The 22,987-nt window shown below is 37.3% G+C and overlaps 1 protein-coding gene and 1 long non-coding RNA gene across 3 annotated transcripts; both read left to right on the top strand.

Moving 5' to 3' along the window:
• Positions 1–637: 637 nt before the first annotated feature.
• On the top strand, positions 638–7,022 carry LOC139971380 (uncharacterized). Of its 2 annotated transcripts, XM_071977754.1 has the most exons (3): positions 638–1,193; positions 1,344–1,489; positions 4,565–7,022. In XM_071977754.1, the coding sequence occupies exon 3, from the start codon at positions 4,569–4,571 to the stop codon at positions 5,415–5,417; it is 849 nt and encodes a 282-aa protein (XP_071833855.1). In that variant the 5' UTR covers positions 638–1,193; positions 1,344–1,489; positions 4,565–4,568; the 3' UTR covers positions 5,418–7,022. The 2 variants fall into 2 exon arrangements, with proteins under 2 accessions (XP_071833855.1, XP_071833854.1); XM_071977753.1 differs by lacking the exon at positions 1,344–1,489.
• Positions 7,023–17,125: 10,103 nt separating this feature from the next.
• LOC139971065 (uncharacterized) lies at positions 17,126–19,005 on the top strand. The gene is made up of 2 exons (XR_011794305.1): positions 17,126–18,699; positions 18,796–19,005. It is a non-coding gene; the product is annotated as an uncharacterized lncRNA (long non-coding RNA).
• The last annotated feature ends 3,982 nt before the right edge of the window (positions 19,006–22,987 follow it).

Raw genomic sequence — 22,987 nt, 5'->3', positions numbered from 1 at the left:
CAAGCAGCTTTCCTGATTTTTAAACCATAAAAGTGAATTGAAATTGGGAAATTACACATTTGTTGGACACAAAGAGTGTGACCATGGCCTTTAGTAAGTGTTTGTCCTTGTCAAAATTGTAGTCATAGAGCAGTGAGATACATTATTAGCTCAAAAAGGTGGTTGGTTGAAGAAACTTCATCGAATGCTATCTTACTGTATCAAATTTACACTAATTTCACGCATCTTTTCTTGCAGATGAAATGAAGTACTTGGCATTTTCTCTTGTCACTCTATTATTTTGAGGAAGTTCAACATCGAAGGGTGCATAAAACTGCATGCACTATTGCAACCGCCTTGTAATCATGCATAGATGTAAGTCAAGTAAATTTTATTGTTTAGCTAACTGTTTAAGTACGTGGAATTGCATTAGCTGATAGCCCACTGATTATTGGTAAAGTGGGACCAGTTTGGATATGTTAGGAAATTGAACAATTAATTTACTGGGTGTCAGCCAGAAGTGACAGGACTTTGCAAAGCAAACCAAACTTGTCTAAAATGAAGAGAAACCGTTTGACAGAGATCTTTAAGTGCTCCTATCTTTGTAGACCCTTTATAGTTCTTTGTTGTAGAGTCAACAGCAATTCTGGATAGCGCCACCTTACCAGGACTCTCGTCAAAAACAAGCAACACTTTTGTTTGGTGGAGAAAAATAGCGTATTTAAAAACGTATTTATGTGCTTTATTTTTAATTAATCATTACGGAATAATGATTAGGACTTTTTTGAAAATAGCAAGGAACACTATTATATAGTTTTCACCAGTGCTATATCGTAAATTACATCGTTTATTTGTGAAGGAAAATACCACATCTTTACAAACTTTGGCTAAGTAGCCTACCATTTAAATTGCGTTAGCGGTCAGCAATAGGCTGTCTAGTAAGTCCTATACATTATTCCATTTCTCAGCGGACCGCGATATTTATTTGTGTTGAGCATAGAACGGTTCCATTCATCACTATTCACCTTTATGTGGAACGCCATAAGCCCATGAACGTTTTCATTACAAAACCAGTTCGGATTCCAGCGTATTTATATTCACCTAAGGGGATTACGTTCCGCCAGTACTGCAATCTTGTCTGTCGCTATCACACCTATCGTGAATCCGGCTTACGTGCCGGCGCAGCAGATTCCAGACACACCACCAAGGAATAGGTAAGAACTTTAAGTTTAGTATTATTAACAGCCTCAACACCTTCATGTGCCTTAAAATGACAAGAACAAAGGCAAGTTTGAACCGATACCATACCCTTTGGTTATTGAAGTGGTTTAAGTAACAAACACTACTGACTCATTTTGCTCCAGGCGACTATCGTGTACAGCACTTTTACACATTTGACCTTCATCGCTTATGAAAGTACATGAACACAGGCTCCATTATCTTGTTCGTCGGAAAAAGGTCTGGGAAAACCACTGTGAAGAATCGTGATCCTTTATTGGCTGCCAACACAGTATGTTACTGCACTTGCTATAAAGGAAAGGCTAATTCAATTTAATCCTTTTCTACAACCGGTACTTATTAAAAAAAAGTTTTCAAATATATTTGGTACAAAAGCAAGTAATCCTCTTTTTTCCTCCTAGTTTGTTAACACACCATTTAATACTTGAATTGTTTAATATTCCTTTCCTGGATTGATACAATCATGCCAAAATACATGGAGGAGGTGAAAAACTGAGAGAGGCTGCTAAGTTAGACAGCTTTTCAGTAGTACAAGCAGATCTCTGGCGTGGACGATACACATCAGAAATGTGATTGTAGCTGATCACGAGGAAAAGTTTCATTTCAATCCATCTCTCTGTCCATATTTGAAAACCAGAATGCAAAATACATTGATGTTTCGATGACCTCAATGCACTAGACTTCTGCATGTTAGTATAACTAGAACTAGCTGATGCAATAACACTATGGCACCAAAGACACCAAAGACAATAGGGGTAATGTAATCAATGTTATGATCCACACACAAAGTATTAGAGGTATCCACGATTCCATCGTTAGATATCAGGTAAAGGTTTTTAAAGTTTGACCTCTGGTGAGCCATAGGAGATATGACCTCACAAGGAATAGGATATTTGTACTCAATATGGCAAATCCATAGACCATGTTTGAAAAGTATCCATTACTTCTACCATGAAAAATCATGTTTTGAAGGTTTTCAAGCCTCGAAAAATATTTTTAAAAGTACTCGCTACTTGGCGACCGTGGCCAAAAATCTACTCGTCAAAGTTCACTCGCCAGTAGACCTATGATTTTTGTTCAAGTCTCCAGAGTACAGATCTGCAACATCAATACTTTCTATGAACAAAGGTTTGGCAGTTAGGCAGATACATATTGCTACGTAATTACGCACTGGAAAGTAATGTTTCTTTAGTATGAAATTTAAACTTGAAACAATGAAAATCTGAGGTAGTAAGAGCATCTATCTTCCAAAAATCCTAGCAGCAACAACAGCAAACTTGTCTCAAAACCCCCTAAATTCTTCTATACTTTGTGCGAGTTATGACTGACAGCCAGTAGGAAAATGCCTTGAAAACTAACTAAGGAGATGTTTCGCCATCTAAAGTGTATTGGTATTCTGACTGATACTCTTCACGTTGTTTTGTAAACAAACCCTATTCTACCCAACCGTAGCTGTCCTAGACAACAACAAAATGCGCACAGGCCTAGACAGGTTTCTTCAAGTTGTCCCATAATCATAAACGTGACGAAAGTCGAACGTTACTTTTAGAGCCTAGCTATGCTGAAAATGATGGAAGAGACTACAAAATTGAGATCAACAGCCGATTCAGACAAGAGCTCGTGAACCCACTGCCAAACTAAAACCGTTTTACACTATTATTACGCATTGAGATTGGTAATACAAATAAATCTAACTAGAAGAACTGTTAAGTTTCATAAACGCTGCCTGGTCACAACGAAACTACATCCACCCTGAAATAAATATGACGGAAAACGTCCAATAGAACCGCTGTACTACAAAGTACACCTTTCGGCACGCAAAATATGGCTTCCAGGCGGTACGTTGAAGCCAATGCAAATATGTTCGTGCTTTCAGTTTTAGATTCTACGGATGCCCATATGCTCATTTCCAATTGCCAATAGCCCCCTTTTCGTATGAGATGTAACGCACATGTTATCTGATAGGCTGGTCTGTGGGAGATACGATAGCTTATAAAAAAAAATTTCCACAATTTGGCGTCTGCTGACTCCAACTGACACTTGACATCATAAAAATCTTGTACAGGAACGTGTAACAACTACATACTAAATATGATATTCGTCCAACCTTCCCTTCTTGAATTATCGTGTTTAGGAGGTTTTCAAAATTTGACCTTAAGTGTCCCCAAATGGACTTGGAACTCCACCAAAAACAATAGGGACCTTGAACTGTGGACCTTGAAAATGTGGTACTCCTTCACACGAAATACTACATTGATCCAAGCTTTTCTTCTTGAGATATCGTGTTTACAAAGTAGTTTGCACAAGAATGTGACGTCAAAGGAGGAGCTAATGTATCAACCATTAATGGTACTGTCGGTTACCTCATGATTGTCTTGCAGAGCCTTGCTTGGATTAAATAGTTAATAGTTAAAGATGTTCAGTTTGCCAGTGCGAAGTGGGAAAATATATTGGTAATTAAATTCAGAATAAACATTAATTACCGATAGTTAAATAATTTAACTAAAACATAAATTTGGTAGTAGGTCATCTTTTCAACAACAATGTGAACAAAGATCTCTTAAGACCTTCCTATCTAGTTCAAACATAAGTAGCTACTGCTACAGGGCTGGCTTTTGTCGTAACATATTTATTTACCCAAACTTCAAAAGTAATAAACTTTCACTAACATTAATTATGTTGTTTTATAATATATGTTTTGCCTTACCATAATCTGAATACATTGAAACTTTAATCGATGATAAGTGGTATACCCATAAGTATTAACAAGGAAAGTGGTGATTTAACCAAGAGTGAGGTGGACAAATCTTTGATATTAACCAAGATAGTAGTCACATCAATCAGGAAATGTTTAATTTAACCAGGAAAGAGGCGGAATACGTTTGATATTAACCAGGAAAGAGGCGGAATACGTTTGATATTAACCAGGATAGTATTGGCAATAGTCAGGAAATGTTGGTTAATTTAACCGGAATGAGGTGACATGCCCATTGATATAAACCAGGATAGCGGTAAAATCTAACCAGGAAATTTAACCAGGATATCCTGGTTATTTCTACTAGGATGTTTTTAAAGTCTCATTCACCAGGAAACCTGGTGAAAACAACCAGGGTATGGAGGGTGGCATATAAACGAAGCTCCTGGTGAAAATGTCACCAGTTCCTGGTGAACTTTCACCAGGTTGTTTTTAAGAGTGAACGTGTTTCTCTAAGCCCAATCACACGCAGCTTATGGTTAGAAAGGTTATAAGTCATCTACCTTTCTATGCTAAAATAAATTTTATATGAAAATTGAATCGACATCTTTGTCTATATCTAATTTTCCAGAATTTTTTTCTATTTTCCAGAAAAATGGCATTGCATAGTGATTTCGTTCAAAAGGCGTTAAAGGCGGTTTTGGAAGACATGGGGAAGTATGCTCCCGAGGAATACAAGAAACTGAATGCAGAACCAGCATGGAAAGAGAAGATTACAGAAGCCGCGAGGGCAACGGCTACCGAAACCCTGAAGCTTACCGATGAGTTGCGCAACCAGCCTGAAGACATCGCTGCACGACTCAGCAAGCACCTCTCCCACGAAAGAATTCAGCTAATTCGAGGAGGACTTGAGATTCCCACTTTCCGACTGGAAATTGTAAAGAGAGAAGACGGGAATTACTGGTCGGAATTCACCAGGGATGGAAAACAGTTTCTACCCTCGCAAGCAATTTCAACAGCTGATGATGTGGATTTGGAAAGTGACATGCAGAACGCCAGCATCTTGGTTGAGGCCATTCTTCTTATCATGTCTGTCGTCGGGAACTCGGCATCTCCAAGGGTAAGTAAGATGCAGCAGGTGATCAAAGAAACAGCACAAGAGATCAAAACCGACTTAAAACTACAGAAGGCTCTAAAAGCTTTTGTTACAGCTTGGGATTCAGCAGATAGTGCATACGGTAAAGCTAAAGCACTCTTCTATCTTATCATGGAAATCTACTCAACTAAGATTCTGTGGACCATCATCAAATTTCTGCATAGCGACATGGCGTTTAATGATTGGCTGGAGACTACTGTGAAAGTTACTGTTATGATTTTTGCAGCTATCGCAACAGATGGAGTTGCTCTGATCGCTGAAATCGCCCTCATAGTGCTGAGTGCAGTAGATTTTGCACGGAAGATTGCCAACATAAACCAGCTTTCCGTAATAAAGAAAATCCTTTAAATAAAATTCGTTGATGACACTATATCGGTAAACTACTTATACACAACACATGTATTTTTTATAATTCTACGCGGGAACCCTCTCATCTTCAATTGCATTAAAAATATCGTTCATAAAATAATCTAAATGTTAATCAATTGTTTTATAAATTGCAATTACAAACAAATATATGAGTTTTAAACTTTATATAAAAAACAGAGTATCATTAGATGTCTGTTAACACTATTTGTCCTTGAACAAGTTCTCAAAGTGTCATTTCTGGCTAGAAAAGTCTTGTGCATTCTCTGTGTGTTTTCTGATACATCTGAAGAACTAAGCCAATAGTCCAATAGTCCGTAGTAAATATTACATAGTCCAGTCTCTTTAATTGATGAACCTCAGTATTATTGAGAAACAACATAGACTGATAGAAGAAGCGAGGGAAAATCAACAAGAAGGTTGTATTAACAAAGTTAAGCTATTGATGAATATTTATCGTAATGGTGCACCTACTGTGACCCATTCGTGGAAGAATCTAGGGTTTAGTCAGTCCAATATATAAGCTTTACATTTAATCACGCATATGACGAGTTAGGAACAAGTTATTGAATTGGGAGTTTCAAGTAAAAACGTAAAATATTTTCTCTGGTTACTGAAAAACTTTGAAGGACCAAGAAGTTATGAATTATTGTTTATTAAACACAGTGTCTTGGTTCTGGGTTGCTCATTTTTCGACTCGCAATAACATTGTTTGTCATATATTTAATACTTCTTCAAAAATCCTCCTTTGTGTAGAATTATTAATTTAATATACTGCAGCATTTAACCCAATATCATATGTTATATTTCATTGACTCAGGTCTATCAAAACTAATAGATTTTGAAGAGAGCCAGGTGATGGGAGGGAAGCTGGGAGTCATGCAGTGTTGATAATTCCTCGATCTCGCCGACCCCCACCCCCTCTCTCGCCTCCTTCTCTCTTATCGCGAATTGATGCGTCACGCCGATGTAACATGGCATCCCATAGACAATCGGGGGAAATGGTTCAGTCGGAGACTATAACTTTTAGCCTGGGTGTTCAACCACCCTCTTACTGTAAACCTAACACAATGTACTAGCATAACGTTACGTTAAGAGCTACTTATATTTACTTAATTCGTAGTATAATATGCGTAAGAATGCACCATGATGGCTGAACCTCTACTTTCTAGGGGGGGGGGGGGGGGAGCTCCCGATATCCCTCTGAATGTGGATCGGTTTCAACGAACGCAGGTACCGCACCCGTATAAATTCCTTACCCGCCTCTGGAATTTCCATAAAGGTTCATGCCTCAACCTAAATTGGGGGAAATTTTGAAACTGGCCCCCAGGTGAACTTATCCTAAACCAAACTGAGAATTTATCCTTAACCCTCTCACTGAGCAGTGCATTCTTACACTTTGAAATTAATAGTATTTGGTAAATGGGATGATAGGGTCGCTTTATAGAACAATTTATTGTTGCAAAGTTGAGTCAGAAATGTTCCATACTAGCCATTGTAGCCAGTTAACAACTTGTGTTTGCATTGCCAAGTGCATAGGTTTACTTTACACAAACTCGTTTATTTTTACCAAAAAGGGTCTTCCTTTATAAAATCCTGCTTGTTTGCCCTTATGTGTAATTACAAAGGGTTTTCAAACAATTGTTATAGAAGGCTCGAGGTTATGTTCACAATGGCAACGAAACTACACCAGACATTTCAGTCAGTATACATCAATGCTACAATGACACAGTTAACTCCAGTGAGGTTTAGAAGGGCAGTCATGTGGCACCAGCTTATAATCCACTTGATTTGCTTAGAATGTATGGATTTTTTCTTACTTCTAATATTGAGTAAACAAAATATAACCTAATCAGACTGTTTTGGGATTATAAGCCATACTGCTTGAAACAGCATTTTCATCAATGTATGTGGTGTAAAACCCTATTTAATAATAGGAATAAGGTCTATATCATAACAGGAATAAGGTCTATATCACTATTGTCAGTCTACTATGTTCAGCTGAAATCAGCAGAGTAGCAGTAGTGTCATTATGGGAATGTAAACTTATATAATAATGAATTAATCTAGAACATTATTTCAGGACAATATAGTACACATTCTGAGGTAACTCAAAGGAAAGTAAAGAATACCTTGGGATTCCGTACTGGAACATTTTTCATATTCATGTATATTACGTGTGCACATGGCAATAATTACTGTTTAATATTCATTATATGAATGGGCATCCTTGTACATCTGAAATTCCATTTTAAGTAGTTGTTAGTAGGTAGCTAAGTTATATCACATTATTTCACTATGGGAATCTGTAACGTTATTCAAACAATGATTATACATACATTAAGCACTGTACATCTCCACATAAATAGCTTCCTAGGAGCTTAGCGGACATTGAATCTAGAGTTTGATTTCTTTAGGTAGTGAGTAAGTATGTAGGTAGGGAACTGAGGATAGGCAATAATCAATGATTGTCATGTGACTTCACTGACCTTTTATATTTGGGTGTCACTATACTTTACCATTAAGGACATCTAATATCATTTCACCTTCAAATTTTTGAAAGAAGTGGAAGAGACGAGGGGAAGTAACAGTTACACAGAGTCGCAGTAGTGATATAAAATTGGCACTGATGAGATTTGTTCTCAAGATACATTTCTCTGCAATAGTACTTTGATCACTCTATGGCAACAGAATTGAAAGTACATGAGACAGTTGGGATTCGGTACTGGAATAATTTTCATAATTATGCATATTACAGTATGTACATGGGTTACGATTACCATTTAATTTTTAAATGTATACATGCACGTGGATCTTGGTGTATCTGAAATTACATTTAAGTTATATGATGTTATTTCACTATAGGAATATGTAAAATTCCTCAAATGAATGGATCTGGAACATTATATGGGGACTACATAGTACCCAAAATAAGGTGTTGGTTAAAACAATGATGATACGTACATGATACTCACAGTACGTCTCTACATATATACTTTTATAGGACTTGTATACATTTGCAGTGAATCTGGAGTTGATGACTTTCGGGAGGGGGACAGGGTGTGGGTAGGAAACTGAGCATAGTCAATACTCAATGATTCTCATGGGCATAACAAATTATTCTAATGAATGGATGTAGAACATTATTTGGGGACTATATATTACCCAAATGAAGGTGTTAGTTCCAAAGATGATCATAGTACTGTTTTAACTTTCTAGTCCTTGTTCGTGACTATTTGAAGTTGCAACTCAAGTTAATGTTTTATGTCTGAGCTCAAGTAGGTGCACATTTTACATAATTCTTTGTATACAGTACAGTGTTGGAGTACCAATATTACTTTGGAGTACTGATTTAACTTGGATCCCTTGTTTGTGAATACTTGATTGATATTAAACAAGGATAGTATAGTACCAATGAACGTCTCCATAGGTATAAAGTTTGGGAAATTACATTTAAAAGTATGTTATTGCGTACAGGCACATGTGGTGCTAACTTTAATATAAATTGTTAAAGAGCCAGTTGGAAAGGGGCTGGGAGAAGAGGTACAAGCCAAAATTTAAAACAACAAACCCTTTTTGTCACTAATGTATCCAGGACTTATTGGAAATAAATTATTTATAGATTGTAGTGAACTGGAGAATTGTATCCATGTGAAGTACTACCATCCCAGAAGAAGGGATGCTTCCATCTTTCATATTCTAGCATTAGCATTTAATTGGTAATGGCATACAAATGATTTGCAGACAAAGGGGCTTTCCCTTTGAGTCTCCCCACTACGTTAGAATCTTCTCTTATAATAACTCCTTGCTTATAAGAACTACTACCATAAGACAATATCTTTAAAAGCTATTTTGCTTTGTGGTGAGTGAGCAATTAAACTATTATGACTCCTATGTAATGACCCCTGAAAATGCTGCTTTGTACCAAATGTACAATTGGGCCTGGTATTGAGCGTACATGTACCACTGATTCAGTCAACACTTCAAAGTAAAATGTCAATTGCCAACACCATCTAAAATTAGGTCACAATTAAGCAATGCAGTTTTAAACTAAGGTCTATAGTTGTTAGTAGTTCATTCCAGTCAAAAGATTGCTCTATTCAATTCCAAAGAATACCATATCCTTCCCATTATGACTTTTACAATAATTGAAATATGTTAGAATTAGAAGTAGTGAAATTTCATATCTAATTAACACAAGTAATGCGTACTTTTTTTGAATGGATGTAGCTTGCACCTTATGCAACATATAAGAGTGTTCACAACATTGACTACAGTTACATGGCCTGGAATCTGAATGCTAAAAGATTCTCTGTTACAGATAATTGGAAGGGTTTATGGTATTAAAGTTAACAACATTTTATTGTAATGTAGTTGCAACCATCAATATGAAGAGAGGGTATATAGGGTTCATGTTGTACATGTCTTGATGTGTGCAGACAAAATGCTTACAAGCCTTTCATTAATACTGTATGGAGCTCATTCTTGAACTTGTCCATCTAGAGCTTACAACAAACTGACAGTATATGCTTAGTATCGAACAACTATTATAAACAATACAATGACATTTGGATGGGGAGGGAGGGAGAAGCAAAGTTATCAGAAACTTGTTTTGGTCTTTCTTACATGCATTTTACATTATTACATGTTACAATGTAGGAAACATTTGAGCATAGGTGACCTTTTCATTTGGTCATTTTTTATCTCAAATTTTAAAATTTTAATAACATGTCAAGCTAGCGTAACTTGGTATCTCGCCAAAATCAACATTTTGTCGATATGACGAGTTAGGTGTAAAATGGCAACTCAACGTTCGACTAATTTTACGGAGATGTCAAGTTAGCGTAACTCGGTTTCTCAACAATAGTTTGTCAAGATGTTGTGTTATACTAAAATGGTAACTCTACCAAATATTCTCCTAGTTAGGATTTAATAGTCATAAGTAATCATATATAGTAAGTTAGTAATTAGAGTATGATAATTAAAGCAGTTACATCATCAAAGTTATCCACAAATGATTTGTGTGTGTGGGGGAGGGGATGGCGGGGAAAGGGGTTTGTTTAAACTTTACATCTTTGGCTGAAAATCGCTTCGATGTCATAACTGTTTAATATTTTGAAGAGTACTGGAGTAGTTTACAAAGTTACAATTTCCTTAGTAGTTGGACATGCTATAGTATGAAGTTCGTGAATTGTACATAACATATATAATCCTAGAAAGTAATCAAAGAGAATGAAAAAATGATATAAAAAATAAATTAGTTTAGAGCAAATCTACATGGTTCGATATTCATGCGACTATACTGACTGTGCATTGCATATCTGGAATTTAAAATATTAAATTTATATGGTAAATTTATATATTCTGAATATATTTTGATTGAAGATTCAATCTATGAAGTCAATCTTCCAGGATGAATTTCTAAACTAAATACCTTAGTATTTTTTTTTTGGCAGTTGAAGGGAATTTTGGGAATCTGAAAGTGTATTAGTACAAATAAATTCAATTTCACAACCACTCATTCTGAAATGCCTGTTATTTTCATACTTCTGATATGACTGGCCATAAGTGAAGTAAGAACACCACATTGTATTCTTCATGCTCTTGTGCCAGAGAGTATAGATATTGAGCAAAGCTGCATGATCTGCAATTTGCACATTTTAGCGAAACCCTGCTTGTTTTTTTTCTCTTTGGGGTAACGGGTGGGGGAAGGCAGTGGGAAGGAGAGTCTGTGTAGTAAGAGGTTTAATATTGTCAATCAGAAGTCATGCCTCTATGTAAAGCACGTCTATATACAGAGCTTTGGATTCATATCAGAGAGAGCTAGCAGAGTACACATAAATGTTCAATGAATATATTAGGCCTGCAGAGCTATCCCCATTACATATATTGGATAATTAAAAGATATATAACTTACCTATCAGTTATGTGCTCATTTCCTGCAAACTGAAGATGAGTCCTCATACCTTGCATGACACTGGGATCAGAAAATGGAGAATTTACTGTTTTAAATTCCTATTATGATGAAGAATATTCAATATATTTTTAGGATGAGGATAATTGTAATCTTATGGATTAAGTTGTAATCTACACTGTAAATAAAATTCTGACGGTTACCTTAAAATAGTAATTTACTTTCCAACTTAGACTGCCAATGCGGATAATGAATAAGCACAATCACAGTACCATTCAGCTAAATTAAGTTTTGCAAAATAAGCATGTAACAATTATTTTTGGGCCCTGAAAAAGTAAAATCAAAATCAGTTTAATAATAGATGTCATTGGAATTGCTGAAAGCTGGCACACCCTTAATGCTACTTAACAGGAAATGATATCAAACTATAAACTTTGATTGACCATCTCAAGTATTCGTATGGGCCAAAAAGGAAAGATGTGGAAATACTATTTAACGTAACCACAGTGAACAATGGCAACTTAGTATGGTAGTGAACTGAAGGCATGCAATTACCATCCTATAGAACACAACTTGGTAACAATGTTTACTTTCTTAAATGTGACGAACTCTGAGTTATTTGGTTTTTAGCCACTTGATCAGATTGTTTTGCTACTTTTAAAGTTATTATCAAGCTTTAAAGGCTATTCTAGTAAAGGATATTCATAACATAGGAGTGACTTTTACCTGACAAATTAAATTATATTTCTAACTGTTAAAATCACTTACCCATCAGCTTCACATGGAACGGCTAAGTCTTCTCATACTTTTGATGAAAAGCTGCAGATTACTGAGAAATCAGTTTGCCCACCAGCACCATTTCACACATGCGAAGTTATTCAAAAAGTATAATGGCACTTGTATATTTAGCATACTAAAACACTTCTTGTACATAAACATTAAGAAGAGTATGATTTTAAACTCCTAACTCATTCTCTTACGATGTCAATTGTTGAGTCAGCTGCAGAGCTGGGATGATGGAGCAAGGAGGATATTTTATCAATCCAAAACAACTATTCAGCAACCAGTGAAAATTAGTGATGATATGTTTTTTTACTTTAAATTATAGATCTGCAGCTCCTGCTTAACTGACACCTACTTACCCACAAAAATGTGTTACTAGATAGTATGAATAGTTAAATGAGTGAGATATTATGGTGCATATAATTCCATTCATAAATGTACTTTCTCGTCCTAGCTTTCTTTATTTTTCCACTGCAATACTTATAATTGATATGTAACAATGTTTAATCCTTAATCATGTTGAAGGTTGACATCTTATTGTGCTTGCCCGCCAGCTTTAAAGCAAGGTAATTTCTTAATGGAACTTTCTGTCAGTCTCTGGTAATACCACTTATATCCCTGTGGGAATATATTGTAACGCCGCCAACGTCTGGTATTGTAAAGCCTGTCTCGAAACCAACTGGAGGAGGGTAGGGCAGGTAGATGGGGGACGGGTACAGATTAACTCTAAATCAATATGCAGACACCAGAGTTGTATGTTTAATAAAAGTATAATTTCTCATCTCGTTCTATATCTACAGTGTAATATACAATGTTAACATTTGCCCAATATAACGAACTGGGGTCGGGCACAACCCAATGATACACAGGCATAACACTGGGGCTGCGCAAGGGTCGGGCAGTCTAGACGTAGGCAATCCACCGGTGTCGGGCAACACAGGCTTCAGGCAATCCACCGGTGTCAGGCAGCCTAGGCGTCGGGCATTCCGCTAGACTCGGGCAGCGTAGGTGTCGGGCAATCCGCTGGACTCGAGCAGCGCAGGGGTCGGGCAATCCGCTGGAGTCGGGCAGCGCAGGGGTCGGGCAATCCGCTGGACCCGAGCAGCGCAGGGGTCGGGCACTTTAAAATGCTTAAACACACTTATTTGGACTTGGGCAAATATCAAAGGCTTTACCAAGAGCCGCCGGAAGGAAAGTTCCTCGTCTTGCACTCGACCGACTCTCCGACTCCCTCATTTACGAAAGAACCCTTCATTAAATACCCCGGAAATAACCCCCGTATACACACGTCCGTACATAAACTGTAAAAAAGGCTTAGACCAATCGGGGACTATCTGTATATAACTACGGTGAGTTGCGACCAATGGGATCGACTCACGCACCCATCGCCGTGCCTGCTTATGCCAGTCACGGCAATACATCGATATAGCAAAATTACGTAATCAGTTCCTGTTCCGGATAAACATCTCTCGTTACCTCCGCGGAGCGCAACAGATGTAACCCCTGAGGGAACGAAACGTATCTCACTAAGGAAAAGTCGTAGCTTTCCGCTTCAATATAATCATATACCAATATTGTTTCGTCATATGCTCATGTAGTTATGTAAAATTCAAGCTCCATGTACCTTAGTCTAAGGATACATTTAATTATACAGGAGTGCTTAAATCACCCCATGTTCTATTGTCTCAAATGCTTAACAAAGTTCAGTGGTGCCCCACCAATTTGTTTCTAAAATGGGTTGAATAATGTGGGTATGAGGAAAGTGCAATATGGTTCATGCTGGATATGACACGGCACTGACGTCTTTAGTGGTTTTGGCGAGCTCCTTCTTGGTGTCAGAGGAAAAGTCAGCACCAAGAATGGTGGGAGCGCATTTGGCTTCATGGTGAGATGAAATGTTGCTTTTGCTGGCATAATCTAGTGCAGAACATTACACTAAAATACGCTTAGCTAGACTGGTGGGTATCGGTAGAGTCTCGTTAACTTAATCGGGGCTTCAATCGCCAATATCTAGCATAGCCTGTATTGGACAGTGCAGTGATTGCAGTGCAGCCGGGATACACAATGAACAAAGTTTCATGCATGTGAAAGATACTAAAATAATGATCAAATAAAACAAAACCTTCACCTGACCATTTTTGTAGTTTGGGGGCCACGGCGTAGGCACGCCACAGCTACCAAACCCTTCGTCAACCCTAAAAAACCGTACAATTACCAGTAATCTGAATTTACACCCGAAACTGCAACTTTTATGAGGGCGCTATTCTATCATGTTGGTCACTAATTTTAGTGTGTTTTGTGTTTCAGATATCACAAAACACACTGTTTGTATACACACCTCAATCACAGGACACCTAGATGTCCCCTAAATAATAAATCCCCCCCCCCCCCTTCTAGGTTTGTGTTCAAACACAAGTCCCATTATTGATGTGTCGGTTCCAGCACACGCACACAAATCATTTGTGTATAACGAATTTAATGGGTTTTTTTACTGTTTGAATGGGTACAGCTTTATTAATATTAACGGCTCGTTTCAATCTGCCTGACGTTTCACTGAGTGACGTCACGCATTAAATTGTTATCAAATACCCACCCACCCTATTTTTCAGTCCCCTTCAATGTGTTTCTCTCGGGGTGTTTAGAATTCAACGCAAAAAATTGCAGTTTTCACATTACCCCGTGTGATTAAACAATCTGATATAAATTTTACCACATTATTTCACGTTTGTCAAAGCCGATTTAACTGTAAATAAACAAAATTTTATAATCAGAAAATCAGTTTTCATATCCTGGTTTATAAATGACAAAATTTCATTGCTAAATATACAAAATGTTATCATCAGAAAATCAGTTTTCATATCCAGGTTTATAAATGACAAAATTTCATTGCTTACGGTTATAGATAGATCATCTATAAAGGAGGTCGAGTCATCTTCAAGATATTTGCTGAAAAGCATCTCAATAACATACCAAACGTTTTTGAATAACAGTTGGGAGAGGTGAGGTTGACAGACGTTGACAGACTAATATCCCCCCCCCCCCCCCATACACACCTCTTCCCGTCTCCTCTCTCTGTACAACTATTCGTGCCAGTAGGCAAGAAGAATGTCTTAAATATGAACTAACGGAAATATGGTTGTTGTTGGTTGGTTGTTTCCTCTGAGATATAATGACAGCTTGTATCATTATGGCCCCTATTCAACCTCGAATACTTTTAAAGAGTAAGGCATAGATGCATTTGCAGTTATCATCATGCACATATTGGGATTATCAACTGCATTGATTGCCTTCTTGTTGCAATTATGATTGGTCAATTGTGTCAGCAGCCAGTGTCTTTATCGGCTGTACTATATCAAACTGATTCGAAAATCATCTGCAGAGGTTTTTGAGATTTGCGGAATAGTGTCGGAGCTTCTACATTTCCTTTTTTTTACGAAATACTCGCCTAAACTTTAATATAATCAAGCTTTTCGGGACTTTCTTTAGGCAAAGTTGACAGCATTTACAACCTGTTCTTTAATCTTTAACTTCAGCTAGAATGTCTCTCCTACAGATACAATGGAAATTAGATCGACTTAAAGCTCGGAGGTTATTAATTAATTTTTTATTAAGTTTATAGACATGAGGTGGGTGGTGACGTTACAGACAGACACTGCCTACGTGCTGTTTGCTCAATCGTCGGGGATAAAATATATCACATATATCATCGCTGAGGCATGTGTGTGTAAAGTTTATATATAGACTCACTGCAAGTTATTAATAATAAAGACAAAGCGTGTGTATTGGCGATTTGTATGGAGCCAATGTACTAAACACAGTCGTTAGAGGTCGAAACTAAAAGAGGAGAATGGACCAAAATGTGACGTAAGAATTACTCAGACAACCATATGCGTGTGGATCGTGTACCACGAAGGTTCAACGTTACATGAAAACATAACATTCATCACAAAAGCTCAAGCGTTCAACAGGAATGACTTTGCAGCACACTTTTTGCACCAGTTTGTTCAATTCTATATATAGCCTACTGTAATCGCTGGGCCGGTTATTCACCTTCTACAGGACCGACGGAGAATTAGGAGCTGAGGTGTGGATTTATCCGTCACTTTCTGTTCGTCCAAGTCTAAACGTGTGTAATAATAACCCATGACTGCTGTTATCATTGAAAATTCGAGTCAACGTAACAAGTATGACCACATAGCAAATTGGTATACCGACGTCAAAGCATTTCTCGGTTACATTTCTATGAGGAAATTAACAGCTAGCTAACCGTCAAATTATCATTTTGTGTTTTGTCATAGGCCTACCAAAGTCCGTGGAAATTGTGGCATTTTCTTAAAACTCTCTATAAAAGGTCGAAAGTTTGATGAAAACACCGAAATCATTTAACAGTTTATTTAAACCTTTCGTTATACCCTCATATACTCTCCTACTTAACTGAGTACCACTAATTATATCATTATCCCGAGTTTTCAAGAAAGTTGATATTTTGAAATTAAAATAGTCTGTTGAACTTTTAAAACGTCACCATTTCAAGGAATAAATCGAAATATTTGGGCGATATCAGCATTGAAATTTGTGTCATGAGTGTGTCATTTTGCAGGTAGTGATGAAAAAAGTGTTGCCAGGAGATGCAAACGTGGCTATTCCTTTAGCTATTCTTCTTTTTTTCTGTTTTCTGTTTTCATTTTCCTTTTTTCCCTCCATTTTCAAGCTGAATTTACACACTTGACACCGAAAACAATGAAAGCATAACATATAAAGTACATGCTCAACATGGATGCATTCAACATGTTCGATCCACCATTATTTTGGGAGCCCTAACTTTATAACGGAAAATAGGTACTGCAATAAATAATATAAAAATATAAAAATCAATGCAATTGAGAATCGGTCTGTAATATTTTGATTTGTTCAAGCTACCACTTTTGTCTATCAAAGAACTTTTAAGTTGCTATTTCCCTGCAGGGTGGAATAAACATGTTCTTACCTTTTGGCGGTATGTCGTACATCTTTATCACATATACACCTGATAATGGTTGGGTGTGCTTATGCTACCTTAACTAAGACTCTTCTAAGAAGGGTACGTACACATATATTATACATAAGGAATTGTATTTTATACAAGTATTGACAGATGCCCGTAGCAGTGGCGAATTAGGTATAGGAGGCTGAAATGTTATGGAAACAATGCGAATGAAGGATCTTGTGAAGCAAGGGGAATTTCCGCCGACTCTCCTTGAGCACGCCATTGCATTTAAGTGCTGTTGCCAGATAATGGTACCGCTTGGAACCACATCATGACCGGGTTTGCGTTACTTTACCAAATAAACGTCATACATAAACATAAGTGGATTTATCCACTAAGTAACGAATTGTCAATGAATTTAATTTATAGTATTCTATTTTTCTCATTTGTAACCCATGAAAGGGGTTTCCTTATATAATTGTCCCTGGTCCTACCAAGGGGATACCATTACACGGTGCTTTTCATGGACCTTAAGCTTCCTCGAAGCGGTCGAGTTTGATTTCCCAGATTGCGAAAAAAAATGCTAGCAAAGTTTATTTTACAGCAAATGATAACAATGGATGCAAATGAGCCTCACATACGTACCTCAGTAGGAGGATATTAATGTCCATGTGCTTAATGTCTTTTCTTCGTTATATAGTCATCAATTGAATACTTGATACATCTTACCGGAAGCCGGATAAAACGCTAAAACGCTTCCGGACTGCTCACATAGCGTAAACATCTTGTCGTACAGGTTTCAGTAATGTAACGGAAATGTATCCCTTTAAGTAATTTGTTATTGTAATATTCGTTTTAGGATTGAGCGTTCCCTCGGTTCTACCCGTCGATGGCATCTCTCCCAAAATATGTGTAGAGCTTTTGCGAGTTGCAGGTGGGGACAGCCAATGAAAATCGTACCCCTGTTTTGTTTGTAAACTTTGCTGAATCAGCACCCGAATTTTGAGACGTTTCCCATGTTAGTGGTAGCGCAGATTGTTTTATTAGTTTGAGCTCACCACGCTCACGAGGTATTCCGAGATTGGCCTCTGACAGAGAGAGAACCGAGGGAAAGCCTATTTTCTGTAAGTTGCTACCACTTCACTGGTATATTTTTGTTCTATCACACGATTATGTATGTGCTTGGCATGACTTCTAGGTTTAATTGTTTGTCTTAGGAAAGATCAAATCGGGTATCTCTGGGGTGAGACGGGGTTATTTTTCGTACACCTAGGGAATTCTAAGAAAATTATCGTGGTGCTAAGTGCATTTAGGTAACAAGAAACGAGGGTGTATTTTTAAGACATATTTGTTGTCACTTTCTATAGGGGTTCGATAATTGTAATTTCGACTTCACTAGGAGGCTTAACAAACGCTAGTATTATCCTTCATCTGCAAATACATTTACCCACGTACTGGTTCGGTTGTGATCTCGAAAAGAGATATTTTATTAAGTAATATAAACTGGTTAAGTCTTTAAGCCTGTTGTTGAGTACGTCCCAATAAAATATCTTGTATGCCTCCACGAGTTAGTGTAACTGCGTAAGTGCGTAACTGCGTAAGTGCGTAACTGCGTAAGTGCGTAACTGCGTAAGTGCGCAACTGCGTAACTGCTTAAGTGCGTAACTGCGTAAGTGCGTAAATGCGTAAGTGCGTAGTTGCGTAACTGTGTAACTACCTAACTGCGTAACTTCCTAAGTGCGTAACTGTGTTACTGCTTAAGTGTACAGACAGTTCCTGTTATCCTGTACCATTTCTATTAACTGCTTATCTGTAAAGTCTGTCAATGCCGTAATCTGTGGTAAATTCATGTGCCAGTGAATCAAAGATCAACGTAATAAATCAATAAATAAGCGATCAACCAGTCATCAACCTCTTCTCCGATTTTTTGTCTTGATATGTGTTGAAGATTTTTATTAGTTCAAGCAGCTGGAATTCGGGGACACTGGTCAACGTTACAGTAATATGAAAGCAAACTGCACCACTTGAATGGCATTAATCTCTCTCTATTGTTATACACTTGTTTTGAATAAGGAAGATGTGGTTCGTCAATGAGTATCGATAAAGTCCATTAGTGTGTTACGTGTTGGACATAACGGGGACTACTTGGTATTCCATTAATGGCAGTTTTCTTCATCTGTTCATTGTTTATCAGACTGTAGTCCATTGATTTGTAAAACAAATAGAATAAAGAACAAGGAATCGATCGGGTAACATTCTTCCGAGATCAAACTAGTTTTATCCTGAGACGTGTACAATGAACAGATAGACCAAAAAGTTGAAGACATCCCCGAAGATCATGTGTAGTATCTGTTCCCTTTCGATGGGAATGGTTATACACAGTCACAGTCTCGATGCAAAGGGACTGTGGTTGAGAGCTGACCAGACGTTCGGTAGTTTGGTTTTCGTGCCCAGGTTCTTTCCTGGGTGACTTTTCTTAAAAACTATCACCGGTAATCAATCATCGGAGAATGATCGACAGGTAGATTTTGCTGTAACTTGATAACTCACTTAAATAATTAAATAATGAATAAGGCTGAATTTTAGTCTTGATTTGTTATAATACATAGAAAACAGACAAGATTGAGTCCAATAATGTTTCTGTAGCTATTCCAGTAATTTTCAAAATATGTATTGTTAAATATACTTAATTTCTGGAATATTCGTTTAGGCTAACTTGACGGTGACGTCGGCTCCTCATTGCATATTTATAGTTAATGTTAATCCGTTGGGTTTGAGGTCAACCAGAATATGTTCGTTAATATGAGCAACAGAGCACCCTTGGATGGCATTCGACATCATTTGTCCTTAACAAATTTGTAGTAAATTATAAACATGTCATTTGAGACCATATAATCTTAATTTCTCCTATTGAGTTTTGTAGTGCAACCGAGGAACTAGTCTTATGGGCTGTGTAATTAACTTAACGGTCCAGTCACTTTAACTAGTGAACCACAACTGTTTAATGGATCATTCAAAATAACAAACAAAAAATAAGTAAATGTGCTATACAACCCTAGCTAGACCGAGAGCAGTGGTTTTTAACGGTCCCCGGTATATCGATGTTAATTTTGTTGCTGAAGTTATCAAAACACAATACGGGGTATTTTTTTTGTGAATCTCAAACAAAGTTCTTAAGAATCACTCAGTTTCCGAAACTACCTACTATCCGGTATGAGTATTTGCTACAACACTGTTGCTTATAATGGGACCATATTGAAACTAATATACCTATATATTAATATATTAAAATTTTATCTCAGGGTCTTGCCGGCTTGAATTTCTCTAGTATTGCAACGAATATAATGCTTGTTTTGGTGTAAGTTGTGTAAATCTTTACCAACACATTTATGTCAAACAATGAGCCTTGTTAAGTTCCTGTAAACCCTTGTAAACCGCATAACTGTTTTAATGTGTTGCTTGACCTACCAAAATAACCCATTACAATAAAATCCATTCCACCTTTAGAGTGACAAGGGCCAAAAAACGGCTTTAAGGAATTCGATGGCGCTAGTTTGAAACAGGGTGTTTTTTAATATAAAATAATTATATGGCGCTTAAAGGCATCCGTAGATTTACTTTTAGGAGAATAGCGCCTCATCAGGCCACGTATTCAGTGGACGGTGGCTGCAAGCATGCCGGTCGCAGAGATGTCACCACCTCTGGCCAAAGGCAAGGATTCACGCACGCCACCTAGTACGCTTCTGGTCGATTTGACCGACCTTCTGCGCATCCTCCCGGGTTCTTTTGCGACAACAAGGGAGACATGGTACGGGATCCTAGGCCACAAAAAAGCACCATGCCACAGCCTGAGGTATTATCGCCAGAGGCCTGTCTTGAACCCTAGCCACGATTTACACGACCGACGAGGAATGAGTCTTTCGTCACCCTCTTAACAGCATCGGCCACCACATCAGCTAGTAATTTATATGGTTGAATTAATATATCAAGACTTCAGCGTCGACTACTGAAATAGAAAAAGAAATTTTAAACGTGTATAACCAACCATTGGTGGAATCGAACTCAGTTCATCAGGTTACCAGTTTACTGAGCTACCCACTGAACCATTTGATGCGAGCTTAAATTGGTTGGATATAATCTATTGGTAACTGTGAACGACACTGCCTTCAACGAAATCTCTATTCACCCTGGTTTACTCTCATTAGAACAACGGATCGGAATATGTTTATTAACAAGAAGCTCACGCTCCAATGTTTTTGTTTACATTGCAGCATGAATGTCGCTTCCTTTCAAGACTTAAATGTACAATAGGCTTATGCCCCGATATATCGATGACTTCGAGGCAAGCAGTAAAAAGAAAAACGGATTCCGTGAAATCTTCTTATTCACAAAAGGTTGCTTAAGATTATGCTCGCAAGAGAGTTCTTGCTGTAAGTTGTCTCCCTTTACAACTATATTTTATGCAGACGATCATGAACTTGGATTAAGCCTGAAATTTCAACAAACAATACCTATTCACATTTCAAGACCTTTTTGAATAAGGAATGAACAATACTTATTAAGTCAAACACGTTAACTACATGTGACTAATCTTATTTAGGTATCTGAATGGCTGGAAATAGCACAGTAATTCGAAACCCGAGACAGAATTCATAGGGTTTTGAGTTTATGCAAGTAGATTTGGGAAATACGGGGATCGGGAATTCGTCTAGTATACGAGTCTTTGTTTAGTCCGCAAGTGACTAGATGTGTTTATTGATCCACTGAAACTGCGGTAGTTGCGTGTAAAGCCCCCCCCCCCCCCAGTGTGTATTTATAGTTTAATACAAAATATTAGAATCATCTTTATAAGTATCAAATTTTGATCTATTATCAGCCAACGTTGTTTACAATTGTTGCATTTTGAAAGACTGAATGGTAATGAGGAAGGGACGGTGACGAGCACGGGGTTTGGATATTATTACAGCTTCTATATGTGCAATACAAGTCAACACTCTGACATGGTCGACTCTATCAGCAGCTAAAATCTCCATAAAGCATATGTTATAGGAGGCAATACCAACCTTTTCAAGGTCGTAGCTACTCTCCCCCTCACCGCCGCCCCTCCTTCTCATTTCATTTGCCGATAAGTTACTGAACCCTGAAAAATTGTATCTCAGATCAGATCTGTTTAACAAAGAAATAAACAAGCGGAATACAATTAAGTTTCCTCCTTCTATTGATTTGAAAAGAGGTATTTACGTCATCTCTCATAGAGTGTTGGTTTGAAATAATTGACATAATTCATCCAGAACTCTATAAATAAGAATTTATGATTTAATAAGAATTAAATAAGAAATTAATAAGAATTTATTATTTGTCTTTCATCCAGAACTCTGTTTAACAATATATGTTGTATCATTGAAATAGGCGTGACATGACAAAAATCAGGTAAAGCATGAAAGGTATAAACGAAGCTATAGTTAAATTGGGTAACCTTAGTACATTACCATGGTATCGTCTTGTATTAGGATCTGATATTGCCATTGAGTAACAAGCAAATGTGTCAAGCTCAATTCATAGTGATTGAGGCAAATATATCTTATCATCAAAAACATGCAAATTGGGTGGGACCATGATCATATTTAATTAGACTATGGGCCAACGGAGGCCCCCCCCCCCTCACTAACTTTAAATTCATCACCTGTCCCAAATTTATTCATGCAACATATTTAATCTTTCAAAAAGGAACATCATGTTAGAAAGTATTGTAAGTGTCAAAAGGAAGGAAGAACCAATGAGAACATGTGAACTATAGAAACATTCTTTGTATTCCGTTTCAAGTCATGTTGGAAGATTAGAGATTACGTTGATCCCAAGAACTCACCGCCATGAAATGGTAGGAAAGCT

Source organism: Apostichopus japonicus, chromosome 8 (assembly GCF_037975245.1).
Source record: "Apostichopus japonicus isolate 1M-3 chromosome 8, ASM3797524v1, whole genome shotgun sequence".
NCBI lineage: Eukaryota > Metazoa > Echinodermata > Holothuroidea > Aspidochirotida > Stichopodidae > Apostichopus > Apostichopus japonicus.
The sequence above is the reverse complement of the archived record's forward strand: the minus strand, read 5'-3'. Positions and strand labels throughout refer to the sequence as shown.